Source organism: Eleutherodactylus coqui, chromosome 5, assembly GCF_035609145.1.
Source record: "Eleutherodactylus coqui strain aEleCoq1 chromosome 5, aEleCoq1.hap1, whole genome shotgun sequence".
Lineage (NCBI taxonomy): Eukaryota > Metazoa > Chordata > Amphibia > Anura > Eleutherodactylidae > Eleutherodactylus > Eleutherodactylus coqui.
Window position 1 is genome coordinate 16,226,286 of NC_089841.1, and position 17,220 is coordinate 16,243,505.

A 17,220-nucleotide genomic window follows, 5' to 3' on the forward strand; every position below is an offset into this window, starting at 1 on the left:
ATATTGGCTATCAGGGTAAATGGTGACCTTTTTACCCTGTGCCCACTGACAGGCCTTAGTCAGAGGTACTGATTCTGCTGCTGCGCAGAATAGTGCTTAGGCAAGGACCCAGCAATTATGGTTTCTTCTAGTGTAACCACAGCATGCGGTGGCATTGGTGCCATCGAAGTTCTTCCTGGGCAACCCATCTACAAAGAGAGTGTATTCAGCATCTACAAGAGGTATATCCTGCAGATCTGTCTGGGTAACACCTTTTGTGCCATCTCTCCTAGACATCTGTATGGATGTAAAAGATATAGTTTGGTTCATGACATTGGTTCACTCTGAAAATCCCTTTAAGGCCTTCAGATGAGAACACACTGGCCTGGTCATGATCTGTGTGCTGATTTAGCATGTCACGTACACACAGTGATCAGTACAAGGATGTTTTTGCATATGAAATTATCTTTATCGTGGGACCAGGATGCGTTGAGCTTGAGGAGTGCGTAGGGGTTATCCTATTATTGTGTAATTTTGCAACATCTGTGAATTCCAATGTCTCTATGTCAAATGTGATATTTAGAGCCTGAGAAAGTCATTTACCTGCCAATAATGTATACTCCCATACGTTTTACCTATATCTTATTTGAATATGCCTCCCCTCTCTATATGTTAACCACACCTTCTTTTAATACTCAATAAAAGTTGGGTGCCTGGCTCACCAGGCATTCTTACTGACTTTGACTACATTCGGATGTCGTGTCTGAATTCAGGTTAAGGTCGCTGTCACTAGTGACTCTTGTACTTATTTTACCTGATCTAGGTGTACTTCTTTATCACTTCTTTATCATGGAGTACTGTCCGAAGAAATAGGCAGTAATGTAGATGGATTGAGTGTAGCACAACTCTCAGTTGTCAGGTGTGGCTGTGAGAGCAGTAGTGTCATGCAGGAGAGATGTCTGGAAGGACTGAGATGTGAGTATAACTAACTGCGTGCGGTACTTTCAGTGTGAGTGGGTGGAACAGTACTAAAGTGGCAGAAGAGTTGACTGCATCAGCTGTTGCTACTACCGTTTGTACACAGGGTGGGAATGCTCGGCCACTGGATCTATTCTGGAAGAGTAATATGCCAGTGGTCTTGGTTTCCCACCATGTTCCTGAGTTAACACAGAGGTCATATATCCTTCCCTTGAGTCAACAGTTTGCACAAAGGGCATGTTATATTTCAGCAGCCCCCAAGACTGACGTGCCCACCAGAGTATGTTTTAACCTGTCAAAGGCTTCCACAGAGGGCGCATCCCACTGGATCCTGTCAGCTGCAGCCAATGGTTCATCATAGATGAATTTGGTAAAATGCATAATTTGGGAACCAGACTCTGCAGAAGTTCACCATTCCCAAAAAAAGACATTATTTGTTTGTGGTTTTGGGACCTCCACAATTGCTTGCTTCCTGATGTTGTCTAAATGCCTACCTTCAGCTGACAGATTATACCACAAATATTTAACCGTTTGCTGACAGTATTGGAGTTTCTTTCTGTTTGCTTTATGGCCTTGCTTATAGAGAAACCTCAAGAGTGCCATTGTGTCCCCCCTACAATTCTCCTCACTGTCTACTGTCAGCAGTATGCCATTAACATACAGTAGTAGCTGACTATCTCTAGGAGGCTGGAACTGGGCTAAGTTTTCTGACATAGCCTGGACACACAATTGTTGGAGATTCACAATAGCCCTGAGGTACTCTGGTTAAGGTATACCTAATTTTGTCATAATGTCTCATCTCAACAAATTTATCGGACATATACGAGACAATATAATCTGACATTTCATAGGCTTATTTGTCTCTGGGTCTGTTATAACTGGTTCAGAGAGGGATTCCCTGTGGGCCCGGCCATTAACCCTTCTTACCGTGATATGACTATTACTATATTTTACATTGGGTACATATTGGGATGTATTAATGTCCTGGGGACTCCTGAGTCCACTAGGAAAGTAATCATCCGCCCATTCACCTGGAGATCTATCTCAGGCAAATCAGAATTTGCCAAGAGATCCTCCAAGTGTTGTACATCCACCGCTTCTAGATATTTTTCCCCAAGGTGTTTGAGAGAATTGTTTCTCAGGACATTCTCGGGCAAAATCACCAGATTTCCCATAATTCCAACACACATTTAAATCCCCGAGCTGCATCCTACCTCTGCCTCTATTTCCATTTCCTCAAGCTGTCCAATGACCTCTCTGACTGTCCTGAACCATCGTATTACATTCTTCTCCATGTATAAAAACTCTCAGTTTCTCCCCTTTTCCTTGTAAAACATTTCTGCATGTTTGCATTTTCCAAAACATCCTGCAATGATCCCATCCAAAGGGTAACCAAATATTTCATTATATAACCTCCTATTTCCTTCTTTACTCCACTTACAAACTCATTCTTTAATGGCTGATTATATGCAGCGTTAGGATCATCTCTCTCTTCCTGATTATCATAAGGAAGGGGTCTACCATCTCCTCCCCTCCTATTCCAATTTCCTTCTACAAAACTTCAATCTGGCCCTAGAATTCTTCAAGCTGCTTAAAATTCAATTTGTAACGCCTCATTAACCCTCTTAATTGTTAATTAAACTGTCGCGTCTATTTTTTTAAATGGGTGTGACAGTTTGGTGCTTCTTTTAACAAGGCTTCAGCAGCAGATAATCAGTATTTCTGCTGATATTTACTTGACTTTGTCCATATTTTATCACATAATTCTTTACAACTAGGGACTTGTAATTTATTTATTTATTTTTTTCAAATCAATTTTTATTTAGTTTTCTCATACAAAGACATAAATCGTACAGCAGTGACAGTATTCTGAAATAACAGCGACTTCTACATTAGCGTTCCCATGTCTAAGAGCTAGCTTCATAGGTGCCGCACTATCTTGAAAATGATTAGTGTATGCAGTGCTGATCTGTCATAGAAAGTAGTTCCGTCCCAAAGGGACAGCCTTAAAGCAGGCTGTACAAAGAGCATAACAACGTGAAAAACAATGAGTAACATCGTAAATTACATTTGTAAGCAAAGGGGGAGGTGAGGTGGGATTGGGCAGGAGGGTAGTAGTCGGGGGTGGGGAGTGGGGGGAGGAGACCAACCTTTAGTTCGTAAAGATGTCCAAGAGCCTCAAACTCCTCCAGGGGTTCCATATCTTAATGAAATTAACGTGGGTACCCCTGTTCCAGCTCAATAATTCTTCCAGGTTATAGATCCTATCCACTCTTTCTTTCCATTGTTTCATGGTGGGGGGTGTTTCGCAACGCCACAGTGAGGGGATCAGAGCTTTTGCAGAGTCCATAAGAAAGGCCATGAGTCTGTCCCTGCGAGGCTGGAACATCGCGTTGGGCTTCCACAAGAGCAGCACTTCTGGAGTTAGCGAAAAGTTCGGCTTTATCCTACCCAGCACCCCCTCCACTCCCTCCCAGAAAGATCCCAGAGACGGGCAGCTCCACCACAAATGTAGGTAAGAACCAGCCCCTCTCTTACACCTCCAACAAATGTCTTGATCAGCTAGTTTATATGCATGGAGCCATTGCGGGGTCTTGTACCACCGCACAAGTAGCTTATAATGGGATTCCTGAGAGAGAATGCAGGGGGAAATGCCGAACGAGGTGCTTAGTATAGATTTAATCTCATCCTGGGTAAGTACTATATTCAACTCCTTTTCCCACGAGGAGATGAACGTTGGCCTACTCACAGATTGGGGGACAATATAGTTTTTGCGGATCAAAGAAATTTTCCTCGATGTAATATTTTTACTGCTCAAAGTGCACTCAAATGGTAGCAGAGGTCTAGTGGATTTGAAAGTTTTAATAAAATCCCCTAGTGTTTTGGTTAGAGAAGCCTGTTGCAGAAATGAGAATCTGTGAGCAGGCAACAACGTTTGAAGAATCTCTGTGGGGTGGAGGTGGGCCTGCGTCTGTAGGTCCCCTACACAGTATTTATCAAGTTTCTTCCACCATGAGATGGTGGCTGGATCTGATCTACAGCCCATTACCTGATGAACTAAATTAAGCGGGGTGATAGGAGATGGAGTTGGAGCTAATCTGCTCCTCAGGCCATCCCAAACCTCGCAGGGGCCTCTCAAAAGAGGATTAAAGTTCTTTGCCCTATAATTGTATTTTTCTGGAAACCAGAGCGTTTCCATTAGTGATTTCCCGCTCTGTTCACTCGCCAGCTCTGGGAGTAAGGTGTCTTTTATCGGGTAGGCCAGGTTCATCCAATAGCTTATCTGAGCTGCTCGGTAGTAGTCTGGGATGTTAGGGAGATCAATGCCACCCTCCGCCCCCCTCCTGATCATGAGACTGTATGCCAGCCTCGGTCTTCTTTGCCTCCAGACGAAACCCGAGAAGACTGTACGCAGGGTTTTGAAATAGCTTGATGGGATGTGTATAGGAATCATTCTAATCCTATAAAGGATTATAGGAAGGACATATGTTTTTAGAATGTTCTTCCTGCCAAACCAGGAGATAGCTGGAATATCGTAAGCTCTCAAGAGGTTTTTTATTTTATTTAAAATTGGTGCAAAATTTGTTGTGAACAGATCCTCAGGTTTTTTTGTTATTGTGACCCCCAGGTAGTCCAATGACGTCTCCGACCATGTAAATGGGGAGTTCTGTTTCAGGGTTCTGAAAAGAGTTTGGGGTATAGATATATTTAATGCGGAGGACTTGTGGAAGTTTATTTTGAAGTTTGAGAATTCTCCAAATTGGTTCAAAAGTTCCACAAGTCTGGGTAGGCCCTCCTAAGGATTGGTGATTAAGAAGACTATATCATCTGCAAAAGCAGCTGAAGACAGTCTTCTATCTCCTGTAGATAGTCCCTTTATGTTCAGGTCCTGTCTGACTTGGGTTAAGAGAGGCTCTAGAGTTAGAATGAATAGAGAGGGGGAGAGAGGGCATCCTTGACGTGTTCCGTTTTTGATTTCAAACGGTTGAGATAGTCCGTCATTTATTTTTATTCTTGCATGCGGGTTGGAGTAGAGCGAAAAAATGGCGGACACGAATTCCATGGGGAATCCAAAATTAAGTAAGACACTTCTCATGTAGGCCCAGTTGACCCTATCAAACGCCTTTTCAGCGTCAGTTCCTATAAAGGCGAGAGGGATATTATGGCGTTGGGCATACCGGGCCGCATGAAGAAGCCTATGGCAATTGTCTCTGCCCTCTCTCCCCTTCACAAACCCTGCCTGCTCCTCATTGATCAAGCGAGGGAGGAACTTCTCCAGTCTCCTAGCTAGAAGCTTCGCCCACAGCTTAGTATCAAAGTTGATAAGAGATATGGGCCTGTAATTGCCGCACATAGTAGCGTCTTTGCCTTCTTTATGGATTAATGTAAGTTGGGCTTCCTGTGCTTGTTTGGGTAGGTTAGCACCAGATAGGAGGGCATTAAAGAGGTCTGTTAGCCTTGGGACCAGGACCTGTTGAAAGGCCTTATAATAGTCCAATGTAAGGCCATCTGGGCCTGGGCTCTTGTTCGGAGGACACGAAGCTAGGAGTTCTTTTACTTCATATTGTGAGACGGGGGACAGTAGTGAACTTGCTTCGTCTTTATCCAGTTTGGGCATGTTCAGTTGTTGTAGAAAGGAGTCTATTTGCTCCCTAGTTTTGGTGGCCTCCCCTGCTGGCCTAGATCTTTGTAGATTATATAAATCTGCATAGAAGTGTTGGAATTCTTTGGCAATTTCTGGGGTAGTCTCAGCTAGCCTCCCAGAGCCAGTTTTGATAGATTTAATTAAATTTTTCATCTGCGCTTTTTTAATTAGGGACGTCATGAATTTACTGCCCTTGTTTCCCTGGGCATACACCACATGCTTCATAAATAATGTCTTTTTGTTAAACCTGGATTCCAGAGCAATACATAGTTCCCTTCTCATTTCGTCTAATTTTGCTAGGTTAGCGCTTGTTTGGGAAAGTTTGGCCGTCAGTTCTAGTGAGGCAATTTGGGTGAGCATATCATCTATTTCTTTTTGTGCCTTTTTCCTGGTCCTGGAGCCCAAGGCTATCAACAAGCCCCTGGTGAAGGCTTTGTGGGCCTCCCAAACCGTGGGGATGCCGACCTCTCCGTTCAAGTTAAGGAGGAAGTACTCCTCGATTGCTTTGGTAAGGGCCGCATTATCCTTATCGGAACTCAATAATGACGGATTGAGCCTCCATCTCCATTCTCTACTGGTATATTGAAATGGGCGCAATGTGATATGAATTGGGGCATGGTCGGAGACCGTCATTGGTTCCACTGTGGCTTTTATAAGGGACGCAAGTAGACTAGAAGACACGAGGAGGTAGTCCAATCTCTGGTAAGAGGAGTGGACCTGGGAGAAAAAGGTAAAATCCTTCGCTGAGGGGTGAAGCAGTCGCCAGGCGTCAACCAGCCCCAGTTCCTGTATAACCCGGCCAAGTCGCCTCCGTTTTGTTTGCGGAATCTGGGATCGGCCCACCGAGGAGTCCAGCAACGGGTTCAGGGTGACATTGAAATCCCCTCCCAGGACCACATGTCCGACTGCAAAGTGCTTTAGTACATCCAATTGCTTCAGCAGCCAGGGAACCTGGTCTACATTTGGGGCATAAATATTTGCAATGGTGATTTTTGTATGTTCTATGGAGCCTTTCAGAAACAGCGCCCTTCCCTCCTTATCAGAGTACTCAGCTTCACATACGAAATTTATCGATTTGTGAATCAGCGTGGAGACCCCTTTCGAGGCAGAGGTGGGGTGGGCGTTGTGAAAGGTCTGAGTGAAATTTTTCCCCGGCAGTGCGAAACACCTATCCCCCCTGAAATGGGTCTCTTGAAGAAGGACAATTTTTGAATCATACCTTTTTAGAAGGTGAGCTACATTGTGGCGTTTCAGAGGGGAGTTGAGGCCCCTGACATTGAACGACGTACAGCGTAGTTCTCCCATCTCTGTTGGTCTGATCTGCAGAAGAAGTACTCAATAGCTGAAAAATAAAGATGATACAGTTAGCCAGTGAAACCTTCTCTGTAGCAGAACGTCTCCTCCCCCCCCACCCGGGGAAAGAAGATTTAGGGAATATGGGGTGGGAAAAAGGGTACGGATAGTTGGGAAGGGAAACCAGTAACACTGGTATTCTTTGTATTAACAAGTAATGTAATATTGTGGGGGATCAACAGGATCCCGATCCCTCAACTATTATGAGGGCGAGCTTTGATAGACACCGTAGACAGTGTCTAATTGTTGACAAGTCAAATTCAAACACAAATTTAACTAATTCAACTACAAAGTCAACTAGCCTGACCTGGCAGGCACCCAGTACGGTTGTCCTATTGGTAATGGGCATAGGGTAGACAGCGTGACCAAGAGATCCGAGGGCCATCTCCGGAACAATTAACTCACCCGGGGGCAAACCGGGAACCCCCCAGCTTGGCTCACCACCCCTTGTCCACTCCGTCATGGGCGATGCTAAATAAACTTAATAAAATAGAGGAGCTCCCTCCTCCCAGTCTACGTATGCAGGAAATAAACATTTAGATGAGAGGATAGGTACTTCCTATCAAGTGGGGAAAGTAGCAGAGAGGACAGGGATAGGAATAAAGGGGAGAGAGAGAAGCAATCGAGAGCGATAGAGCAACAGGAAGTGATATTTGTAACCATAACTGTAGACCGTTAGGCGAGGAAGAGGGGAGAAGTCCATCCAAAACTTCTTCTTTGAGATATACCGAGAAAAGGAGGTTCCCTTCCTCAAGTGTCCATCTCTACAATTTCCTCCCTGGGCTTCTTTTTCTTGGTTTTAGGTGACTTGTGGCCAGATACCGGTTGCCAACTCTCCTGTGGGGTTAGTATAGGAAACTTCGGTAACTCTGGTAAGGGGAGCCAGCCCGGAAGTTGTAGTGGTTCAGTGTCCAGTGCTTGCCACACTTGGTGCAACTCCTCCGGGGTGCGTATATTAAATTTTTGGCCCTTATGCGAGAAGCTCAGTCCAAAAGGAAATAACCACGCATATCTGATTCCTTTCTCTCTGAGAACCGTTAAAAGTGGACGTAGGGCTCTGCGTTTCGCCAGCGTCGAAGGCGCCAAGTCCTGAAATATTTGTATTGGGACGTCAGCATAGCATAGGTCACTCTGTTGCCTGGCAGCCCTCAGTATTGCCACTGCGTCCGGGAATATCAGCAACTTACAAACTACATCCCTTGGCGGTTCAGATGCTGGGGGTGGTGGTCTAAGCGCTCTGTGGATCCTTTCTATGACCACCGAGGAAGCCCTTTCTTTTCCCAGCAGGGTAGAGAATATTTCACTGGCCACTTTTGTTAAGCAGTCACTGGCCCAAGACTCAGGAAGACCTTTTATGCGTATATTACTACGGCGATTTCTGTTCTCTAGGTCTTCCTGTAGGATGAGTGATTTGTTAAGTTGGTCATGTTGCAGCTTCAAGACTCTCTCCATTTCGCATGAGTGCAGGACAAGGGAGGCAGATGTAGTCTCCAGCTCCTCTACTCGTCTGCCCATCTGCTTAAGGTCTTCTTTAATTTCCACTAAATCAGTTCTCAGTGGGAGCAGGGATTGTGAGAGCAGCTCTCTCATAAATGCTCTGGATACACTCTCATCCTCCTCTCCCTCCGACGAGCCCCCATCATCCCTCTCCTTACTGTGTCGGGCTGCAGCTTCACGTGCTGGCGCCATCTTAAGCTGAGCGCGAGGAGAGCGGGAGGTCCGCTCCTTGAGGTAGCGCTGGAGATCGGTTTGCCCTTTCTGGGATCGCGGAGTGCCCAGGGAGTCTCCTCCTCTTTCCCTACTCGTTTTGCCCATCAAAGCTGCTTCTAGCCTCTGTTATCAGCCGCTGTGGGTGCCGCTGGGACGGAGCACTGCACTCAGCACTCCATCTCGTTCAGCGGTCAGATTCCGCCCTGGGGACGGGTCCTAGTTGTATTTTAGAGCCCTCTGAAGGGGGCTCCTTTAAAAATTCAGGCTGTGCCTGTGTTGGAGTGGGCTCTTTCTGTAGTTTCCCCTCTCTTAGTGGTTCTTGTCAAAAGGATGGAAGCTCCTCTGTGGGGGATGGTATAGCTGGGGGGGGGGGGGGCGCTGAGCTGGTGAGGTTGGTGAGGCAAGGAGGTGAGGTGGGAAGCGTGAGGCTTGTTGTTCCCCTAGGATGGGGATCTGCTTTGGGTCATATATATATATATATATATATGTGGTGAGAGGAGTGCAGCTGTGCAGTGGTATGCTCTGTGAGGAAGGTTAGGTTCCAGGTATATGCTCCTGGATGACTTGGTGTTAGGTGTTATAGGCTGCTTATGGTCTCTTCCTCTCTGTCCTGCTTTCCAGCGTCCGGGGGGGGGGGGGGGGGAGGGGGGGCGCCGCGGGTCTCCGCGCTGACTACTCTCTGCTTCAGCCCCCTCTCTCACCTCTCCTCTGCAAGCCCCACTCTCCCAGTCCAGGGACTCTGGATGCCGCCGCTTGATGTGTTCTTACCGGCGCAGCGATGTCTTTCCGCGCGCGGTCTCCACTTCCGGTCCGCTCCGGCTCTCTAATTTAGGCCCCGGCTTCACCCCTGATGTAGGCCTCAATGCCCGGTCGCGGCCGATTCGGTCCCGCGACCTCTCCTTTTGTTCCCCAGGCCATGGAGCCGCTATTGCTGGTGATGAGCGGCGCGTAGATGTCCTTGGGGTCCCCGAAAAACCGCCGCAACTGCGCAGGCTGCAGGAGCACGGGGATTCTGCTGCCGCTCGCTCCACAGGTTAGGCCACGCCCCCTTGTAATTTATTTTTAAATCTATATTTCTTTTCCCACTAGTCACAATATTTGACATAGTCAGGATTTAACTTGTGCATGTTCTTCTTAACTCCCTCAAGGAATTCCTTTCGTTGATAACAACAGAAACATGCACAGGAGAATGCCTTACAGTTTGTATTTCTCATCGTTAGTAATTATGTTCTTGATGTTAATTTAAGAGACAAACAACATAAAACAAGCCTTTGCCTGCTGAAATATACAGCGGAACCGCAAAGGGTCCTGACCAGAATCAGTGCTTTGCTATATACACGAAGACTCCTTCGTGCCTTTCCGAGTAGGGCCTGTGAACATCCAACACAATCGAGGGTTTTGTCCGAAAACAACCCGCACATAGAGGGTGGTCCTTAATGTGTCCAAGAGATCAGTGCCCATGTATCGGATCAGCTTATTTCAATTACTTAAACATTTCTTTCATGCAGTATAAGACAACAATACAAATATTACAATATGTCAGTAGGCGGCCGCCCTCTTTGTATATTCTTAGTTACTCTATAATACAATATCAAGGAAAAATAGGTAGTAGGAAGATAATGAGTAAAGTTCCTGGACACCCCTGTGCCCCATGACTTCATCCTCTTTTTTTTTTTACGCTTAAGCAATCATTTAAGCGATAATCGTTGCGTCTAAACCCACTGTCATTGTTCACTTTTCGTGCACTGCTGGCTGATCGTTAAATTCTGGTCAACCTAAAAATCGTTGTGATGTCTTATCAGACCGCATGCTGAGTTCTCCATGGGTAGTGCTGATAGCATTGTTACCCATCAGACAACAAAGGAGCTGAATGGAGATAGGAGCCCTCTGACTATGAACTGCATTCAGCTAAAGGCTTTATTTGTGCACTAATAAGCTATTAAGGAGCTGAGTAGCTAATTAGGTCTTTGATGTCTTTTGATATCTTGCATTCAGTAAATCTTCTTTTACCACTTCAAGTAAACTTGATTAATATTTGGCCTTTTTTTGTAAGTAAACCTATTTATTCTCACTGCCGAATCCACTTAGAAGCAAATGCTATGAGTAAGGCTCCATGCAGCTGAAATGCGTAGAATAATCGAATGAATTTTGCGCATTCAAGCACAGTTTACAGCACTGGGAGACCGTACTTCTCATATTGAATCTAAAATAGAAGCTCACAATAGGTTATTGGATATAAATAATGCCCTAGACGGGGAGGTAGAAGCACTGAAATTGAAAGCTGCAGATTTAGAAGATCTGTCTCACCAACAACGTGCAATTTTGCAGCATACCAGAAAGACTCGCAGAACATCTTAAAGATTTCTTTGTTTCAGTCTTTCCAGATACAACTCAAATTGATCTTTTAATAGACAGACTGCAACAACTACCAAAACCTAAATCTCTGCCTGCATCAAGACCAAGAGATGTTATTGCCTGTTTACATTTCTACCATCTTAAAGATAAACTGATGCTAGCGGCTAGGGATATACACTATCTTCCTTTAGCATTTCAGGCAGTAGATTGGAGTCTTAAGCGTAGGCAATGAAGGAGGGCAACAAGGTCAGTAAAACTGGGGTTGGTACACAGAGATGTCGATGCAGTACAGTGGATTAAGCAGAGACATGGTCGAGACAAGCCAGCGGTCAATATACGGAGGTCAATCTTCTTATTGCACGCAACAAAGAGGAGGAGATTGACTAAAAGCTCGTAGGTACAATAAACACAAAAGGAATGAAGGGCCAGGTGTATATAGGGAGCTAATTGGGAAAGGTACAAGATGCAGGGGGGAACTAGACAGGGAAACACAGAGCCAGGAATATGGAACAGGGAACAAGGGACAAAGAACAAAGTACTAGGAAACAGGGGAGCTATCAGCAGAAGCATCGTCTGGAGTCCTGACACTTCTAGACAGGTTTAAAGACATTTCCAAGTTTACTGATCAACCTGCGGTCACTCTGGCAAGATGTTGCAAATTTGCTAAGCCACTAAATTTTGTGTGCCAACTATGTCTTGTACAAATGGAGGTTTGCTGTGAAATTAGTAGTAGCAAGAGAGGGGAAGAAACTATTTTGTTAATCTCATGCTTAGCTGACAGTACTCCTCCAGGGGACTCACTGCTGCTCCAAATTCACCTAGAATCAACCCCTTAAAAAATGTTAGTGGCCATACACCATCTACCATTTGTGTGGATTGAAGGGCACACATAACGATTTCTTACCGAATAACCTCATTTATGGGGGTGAAATCTAGTATTTCCTTTTAAGTATCATTTTTAGGATGCCTTACATGCTGTATACATCGTAGCCCAGGAGTGGCATACACACACATTTTGGTTAGATATTCTTAAATTCTAAATCTCTCCTTTGCATCGTCACTAAAGGGTCACTGCATACTCAATCATATGTTTTTGTTGGTGACATGAATTAACATCACATATCAGTTTTTGAATTGTGCTTGCAATTTACTAGGGTTCTACAGAAGACCCTATGCCCACAAATTGTTAGCTGGCCACAAGGCGTTTCACTGTGTTTATATAAACTGTAGAAATGATCTTCCACATAATATCACTAAATGGAAAGTACTTGGTCCTTCTGAAAGAGAAAGACTTTAGAGAAAGACTAAAAGTCTGAATGCAGATATCTTGTGCACACAAGAATCACTCCTTAGCCAGTAGGACATTTTCCGATTTAAAGGCTGATTTAAACACAATGGTTTTCAAATTTTCACAGAGGAGCCAGTCAGAAAAAAGTCTCCAAAAATTACATATAAGGCCCTATCACAGTGGTGACTTAGAAGGGTTTCACGTGTCAGGCCATAACGCTCAGGACTTGTTGGTCATGTAAAACACACCTTTATAATAGACCAACAATTGCGTTGTCTGACACTCATTCTCAGCAACTGTGTTTTGTGTGTTTTGACGTCTGTCACATTATGTCCTTTATTTTTTCATTTGTTGTGCCCCTATGTGTTCCATTTTAATTACCTTCCTAATAAAATTATTTCTTTTATTCTAAGTCACCACTGTGATAGAAACACAATGGTTTTCACTCAAAAATCACTCAAAGCCGTCTTTAGAAAGATAATCGTATCTAACTGCACTGACCTTGTGTAGTTTTTGTTAAGGAATCGCTGATCATTCTCTTTCTGTATGCTGAAAGAGAATGATCAGCCTAATCAGGAATATACAGCAGGATATAGCTGATACTATTGTTTCAGCTGTATCCCGCTCCCTGAACATAGCCGGGTTATGAAGAACACAGCAGTCCAGCTGTGTACTGCATATCCCTCTCGGAGCGCTCAACTGTATAACAGCCGGGCGCTCTGAGCAGAACACAGCTGGATGCAGAAGGCAAGTGGCCCCACTTGTCTTCTGCATCCCCCACTTGGAGTGCAAAGTGATCGCTCAATATTTGAGCAATCAACTTGAGTTTAAAGACACACAACGATTGTCAGTCAAAAGTCGCTCAAAAGACATCTTTTGAACGATAATCGTGTCTAAACCAGGCTTTAGACACAAAAACTTCCCATATAGTCTTACATCTCTCAAATAATATTATTCACTTGAGTCAATTACAAAAAATTACTGCCCAGCTACATCGCACATGATGCTTACCTCCAAGATCAGCTACATTAACTGTATTTATATAAATAATTATAATCTTTATTGTTTTTATAGCGCCAACATATTCCGCCCCACTTACATTCAGGGGGGAACGGAGACAAAAACGAAAAATGCAAAAACCATGGTTACATACAGTAATCCATTCATGGAAACAGTAGAGGTGATGGTCCTGCTCCACTGAGCTTACATACTACAGGTAGCCGAGTGATACAGAAGGTAAGGGGCTGGAGATGTGCAAAGTATGGCAAGGTGGAGAGTGAGGGATGCTATCCACACAGACAATGGTCATAATAAATCCATATAGTGCTGAATCGGTATGACTGCAGGGGGCAGTTAATTATGGCTAGCAGGGATTGCAGTCAGTGGGTCAGGGAGCATTTTATCTTGCAGAGTACGGAGGGGTTTGGTTTAGGAGATATGGTATGCCTTCCAGAAGGGGTGCGATCTTAACGCACGCCTGAAATTTTGTGTCAGGGAATGCTCAGATAGTTTGAGGTAGTGTGTTGCAGAGAACAAGGGCTGCAGAAAATTAAAGAGGGGAATTAAAAGGATAAAATAAAGCCACAGTATTATTAACATTGTGCTTCAACTCTAGAGCTGCTAACTCTAAAATATCTTATATTTTTAAGACACAAAGAAAAGGAAAAATATTCAACTCTTAAGCTATATTGAATACTAGTTGATGCCTATGCTTCACTCAAACAGGATTTCCAGCAGGGCCCAACTGTTCTGCCATATTTGCATAAACTGCAATTGATGGTGTCTGTTGAATCCAGAGTCTTGAAAATGCTACGATTCCTGGACCCTGTTGTCCAAACATATGTGTATAGCCCCTCATTAAAGGGGTGATAGGGGAAGAGATCAAAAACAGAAACCGATTTAAGGTGGGTTCAGATCTGGATAGAGAGGGAGAAGAAGAAAACAAAGGATGAATGGAGTGATCGAGTTATAGAAAACTAGTGAAAGATAGTATCTCCTTAAGACCCACCTTAAATCGGCTTCTGTTTCTGTTTTTGATCCCTCCCCCTATCGCCCCTTTAATCAGGGGCTATACACACAAACATATATATGTGTGTATTTCTCTAGTTCCCTATCTGGGAGACCGTGTTTGATTCTTTATTCAGGTTTTTATTTTCACCAATCTTGATGTAATATTTCCCAATCTGGTTTCTCTATTTTTCCTTATTTTTTTTATCTGAATGTATTGTCATTTATTTCAAGAACTTCATTGTACCATCATGATCCTCGTGTGCTCATCCATATCCATGCATAATTATCTGTATGCTTTAGAAACTTATAATATGATTTGGTTTCATAAAAGATCCTATATAGGTTGCATATACTGCGGCTCTATGGCGTTGTTTTATCATGACAACGCACCATTTATCTCTTATTTATGTCTGCACCGCTCTGCCAATAGCAGCGGAGCCATGACATCATCATGTCCTGATGCTGGGCCGCCCCTTTCTAAAGTCCACAGTTGTATCTTCTCACATGGCTGCAGTATGGGACACTCCTTTTTCTTCTAAGATTCACATTGCAAGCATCATGGTTTCCATGGTGCTGCACTACATGACGGTCACATGGTCGCTGATCTCTGGAGGCGGTCTCTTAGCAACAGCTGCTACATAGTATCGGCACATCACTAGGGGCGTTACTAATTTAAACGCCCACCTTTTGATTGGATAATGAGATACATACCCTCCTGTGGGCTGGACCAGGCAGGGACTATATAACAGGAGCATTGTGGCTGGTCTCTCATTGCTCTCTAGTCTACCACTAAGGCTGGAGACTATAATCTGTGTCCTTGTTTGTTATTTTTCTTGGGGGATGGGAAATTTTTCCTAGTCTTAGCGAGATTGTTCACTAGGGCTTCAGATATCTGAGCTTCAACTAGCCAGTTTTCCACCCAGTCAGACAGGAACAGCATAGTGGAGGGTTTTCTAATCTAATAACTTGAGTATTTTTGTAACACTCTTATTTTTGAGTGTTTTACCTTATTGTCCGCCGTCTAGTGCTGGAGGTATTGCCAAGGTCTTTGCTGTGTTCCTCAATGAACATCTAATAAAAGGATTTCACGGTGAGTAAAAAAGGCCTGTTTTACCTTTATATCATATTGAAAAATAGTACATTTTTTCTTATTCATATTACTGTATTGAAAAGGTAATTTATTTTACACTTTCAGGCCTTAGTCAGACGGACGATTTTTCGCGCGATTTGCGCATGCGCATGCGTCCGGCGATTTTATAAAACCATTGCTTTGCAATGGTATCGGACACATGAGCGCTTTTTATGCGCTCGTCCGATAAATTATAGAACAAAAAATCGCAGGTCGCACCGATCTGCGATTCCTGTTCTCTTCTCTATATGCGCTCAATGGGGCCGGCGGCAGCAGCGCCGACCCCATTGAGAACATATAGAAGAGAAATCATTCTTCTCTGCCACAGCTGTAACAGCTGTGACAGAGAAGAACGATGTTTGCCCATTGAATTCAATGGAGCGGCAATACAGCCGCTCCATTGAAAGCAATGGGCTGCCGGCGTGCGCGGGGTGAATTGTCGGGAAGGGGTTAAATATATAAACCCTTCCCTGCAATTCATTCTAAAATGTGTTAAAATAAAAAAAAATTGTATACTCACCTTTCCGCTGCAGCCGGAGTCCAGCCGCGGCCGCTGTCAGTTCTCCTGAACTGCTTCTCGGGACTATTCAGCCGGCGGGGCTTTAAAATCCCCGCCTGCTGAATGATCTGCCTCTGATTGGTCACAGCCCTGACCAATCAGAGGCTGAAAACACTCACACACCCATTCATGAATTCATGAATGGGTGAGTGACTGCTGCCTCTCAGCGCTGAGCCAATCAGCGGCAGGTCTGACTCACATCCATTCATGAATTCATGAATGGGTGTGAGTGAGGCATGCCTCTGATTGGCTCAGCGCTGAGCCAATCAGGGGGCAGGTCTGACTCACACCAACTTCACACCCACTGCAGGACGGCCACGCGGAGCTCCGGCTGCCGGCAGAAGGTGAGTATACAATTTTTTTTTATTTTTACACATTTTAGGATGAATTGCAGGGAAGGGCTTATATATTTAAGCCCTTACCGACAATTCATCCCGGGCTCGCCCGCAGCGCATTGCTTTCAATGGAGACGGCTGTATTGCCGTCTCCATTGAATGCAATGTGCTGGACAGCTCCGGACCGTTTCTAATGAAACGCGGCTAGGAGCAGATTTTCGGGCGATTTGCGGGTGACTTGCGCACACCGGTCACGCGATTTGCGGATGCGCATCCGTCATGCGATCCGCAAATCGCTCGAAAAATCGCCCGTCTGACTAAGGCCTTAGCAGGTAAAACAATATTCTTTGCCAGAATTGCTATTTTTGGTCCCCTCATCTTTTCAGAAAAATGGAGTTAAAAAAGATCAAAATGTCTTATGTACACTAAAATGCTATCACCAACAACTACAGCTTGGCTTGCAAAATAAAAGGAATCACACAGATCCAAAAAGAAAAAGAAAAACGTGTCAGCCTTAGAATTTAATGACACAAAGCAAATTTTTTAAAAGGTTGACTTTTTCAACAGAAACTAAACTTAATAAAATTGGAATCGCTGACCTATGTCACATTTAGACTGCCTGTCGATATCTAACAATTGGGCATCATAAAACTCCTGCCATGGGATTTGTGTGGTTTTTATATTGGCTCATCTTCTTTCCATTCAGATCCTACAAAGTAGGATCCTCTGATATCTTCTATATCACATCATATTCCAGATTTACCGCTCAGGATGGAGGAGGACAGAAAGAAGATGGTGAAACGTATGTTAAATCTTACAATGGAGATGCTCTTCAAATTTACCGGAGAGGTGAGAGATTCTGATGTCATAATACATCAT

At 44.3% G+C, this 17,220-nt stretch overlaps 2 protein-coding genes across 3 annotated transcripts in view; both read left to right on the forward strand.

Annotated features, from left to right (window-relative positions):
- LOC136628705 (zinc finger protein 665-like) overlaps positions 1–17,220 on the forward strand; it is an 841,644-nt gene that overhangs the window by 86,663 nt on the left and 737,761 nt on the right. The gene's annotated exons all lie outside the window — the stretch shown is intronic.
- The window catches only part of LOC136629030 (gastrula zinc finger protein XlCGF26.1-like), a 47,522-nt gene that overhangs the window by 14,578 nt on the left and 15,724 nt on the right, over positions 1–17,220 (forward strand). The window contains exon 1 of one of the 2 annotated variants that reach the window (XM_066605150.1): positions 16,646–17,190. The exons of the other annotated variant lie outside the window; for it this stretch is intronic. Within the exon in view, the coding sequence (XP_066461247.1) occupies positions 17,113–17,190 (78 nt within the window). The 5' untranslated portion in view covers positions 16,646–17,112. Of the gene's footprint in view, positions 1–16,645; positions 17,191–17,220 lie in introns of those variants that run through there. 2 annotated transcript variants of the gene reach the window in all.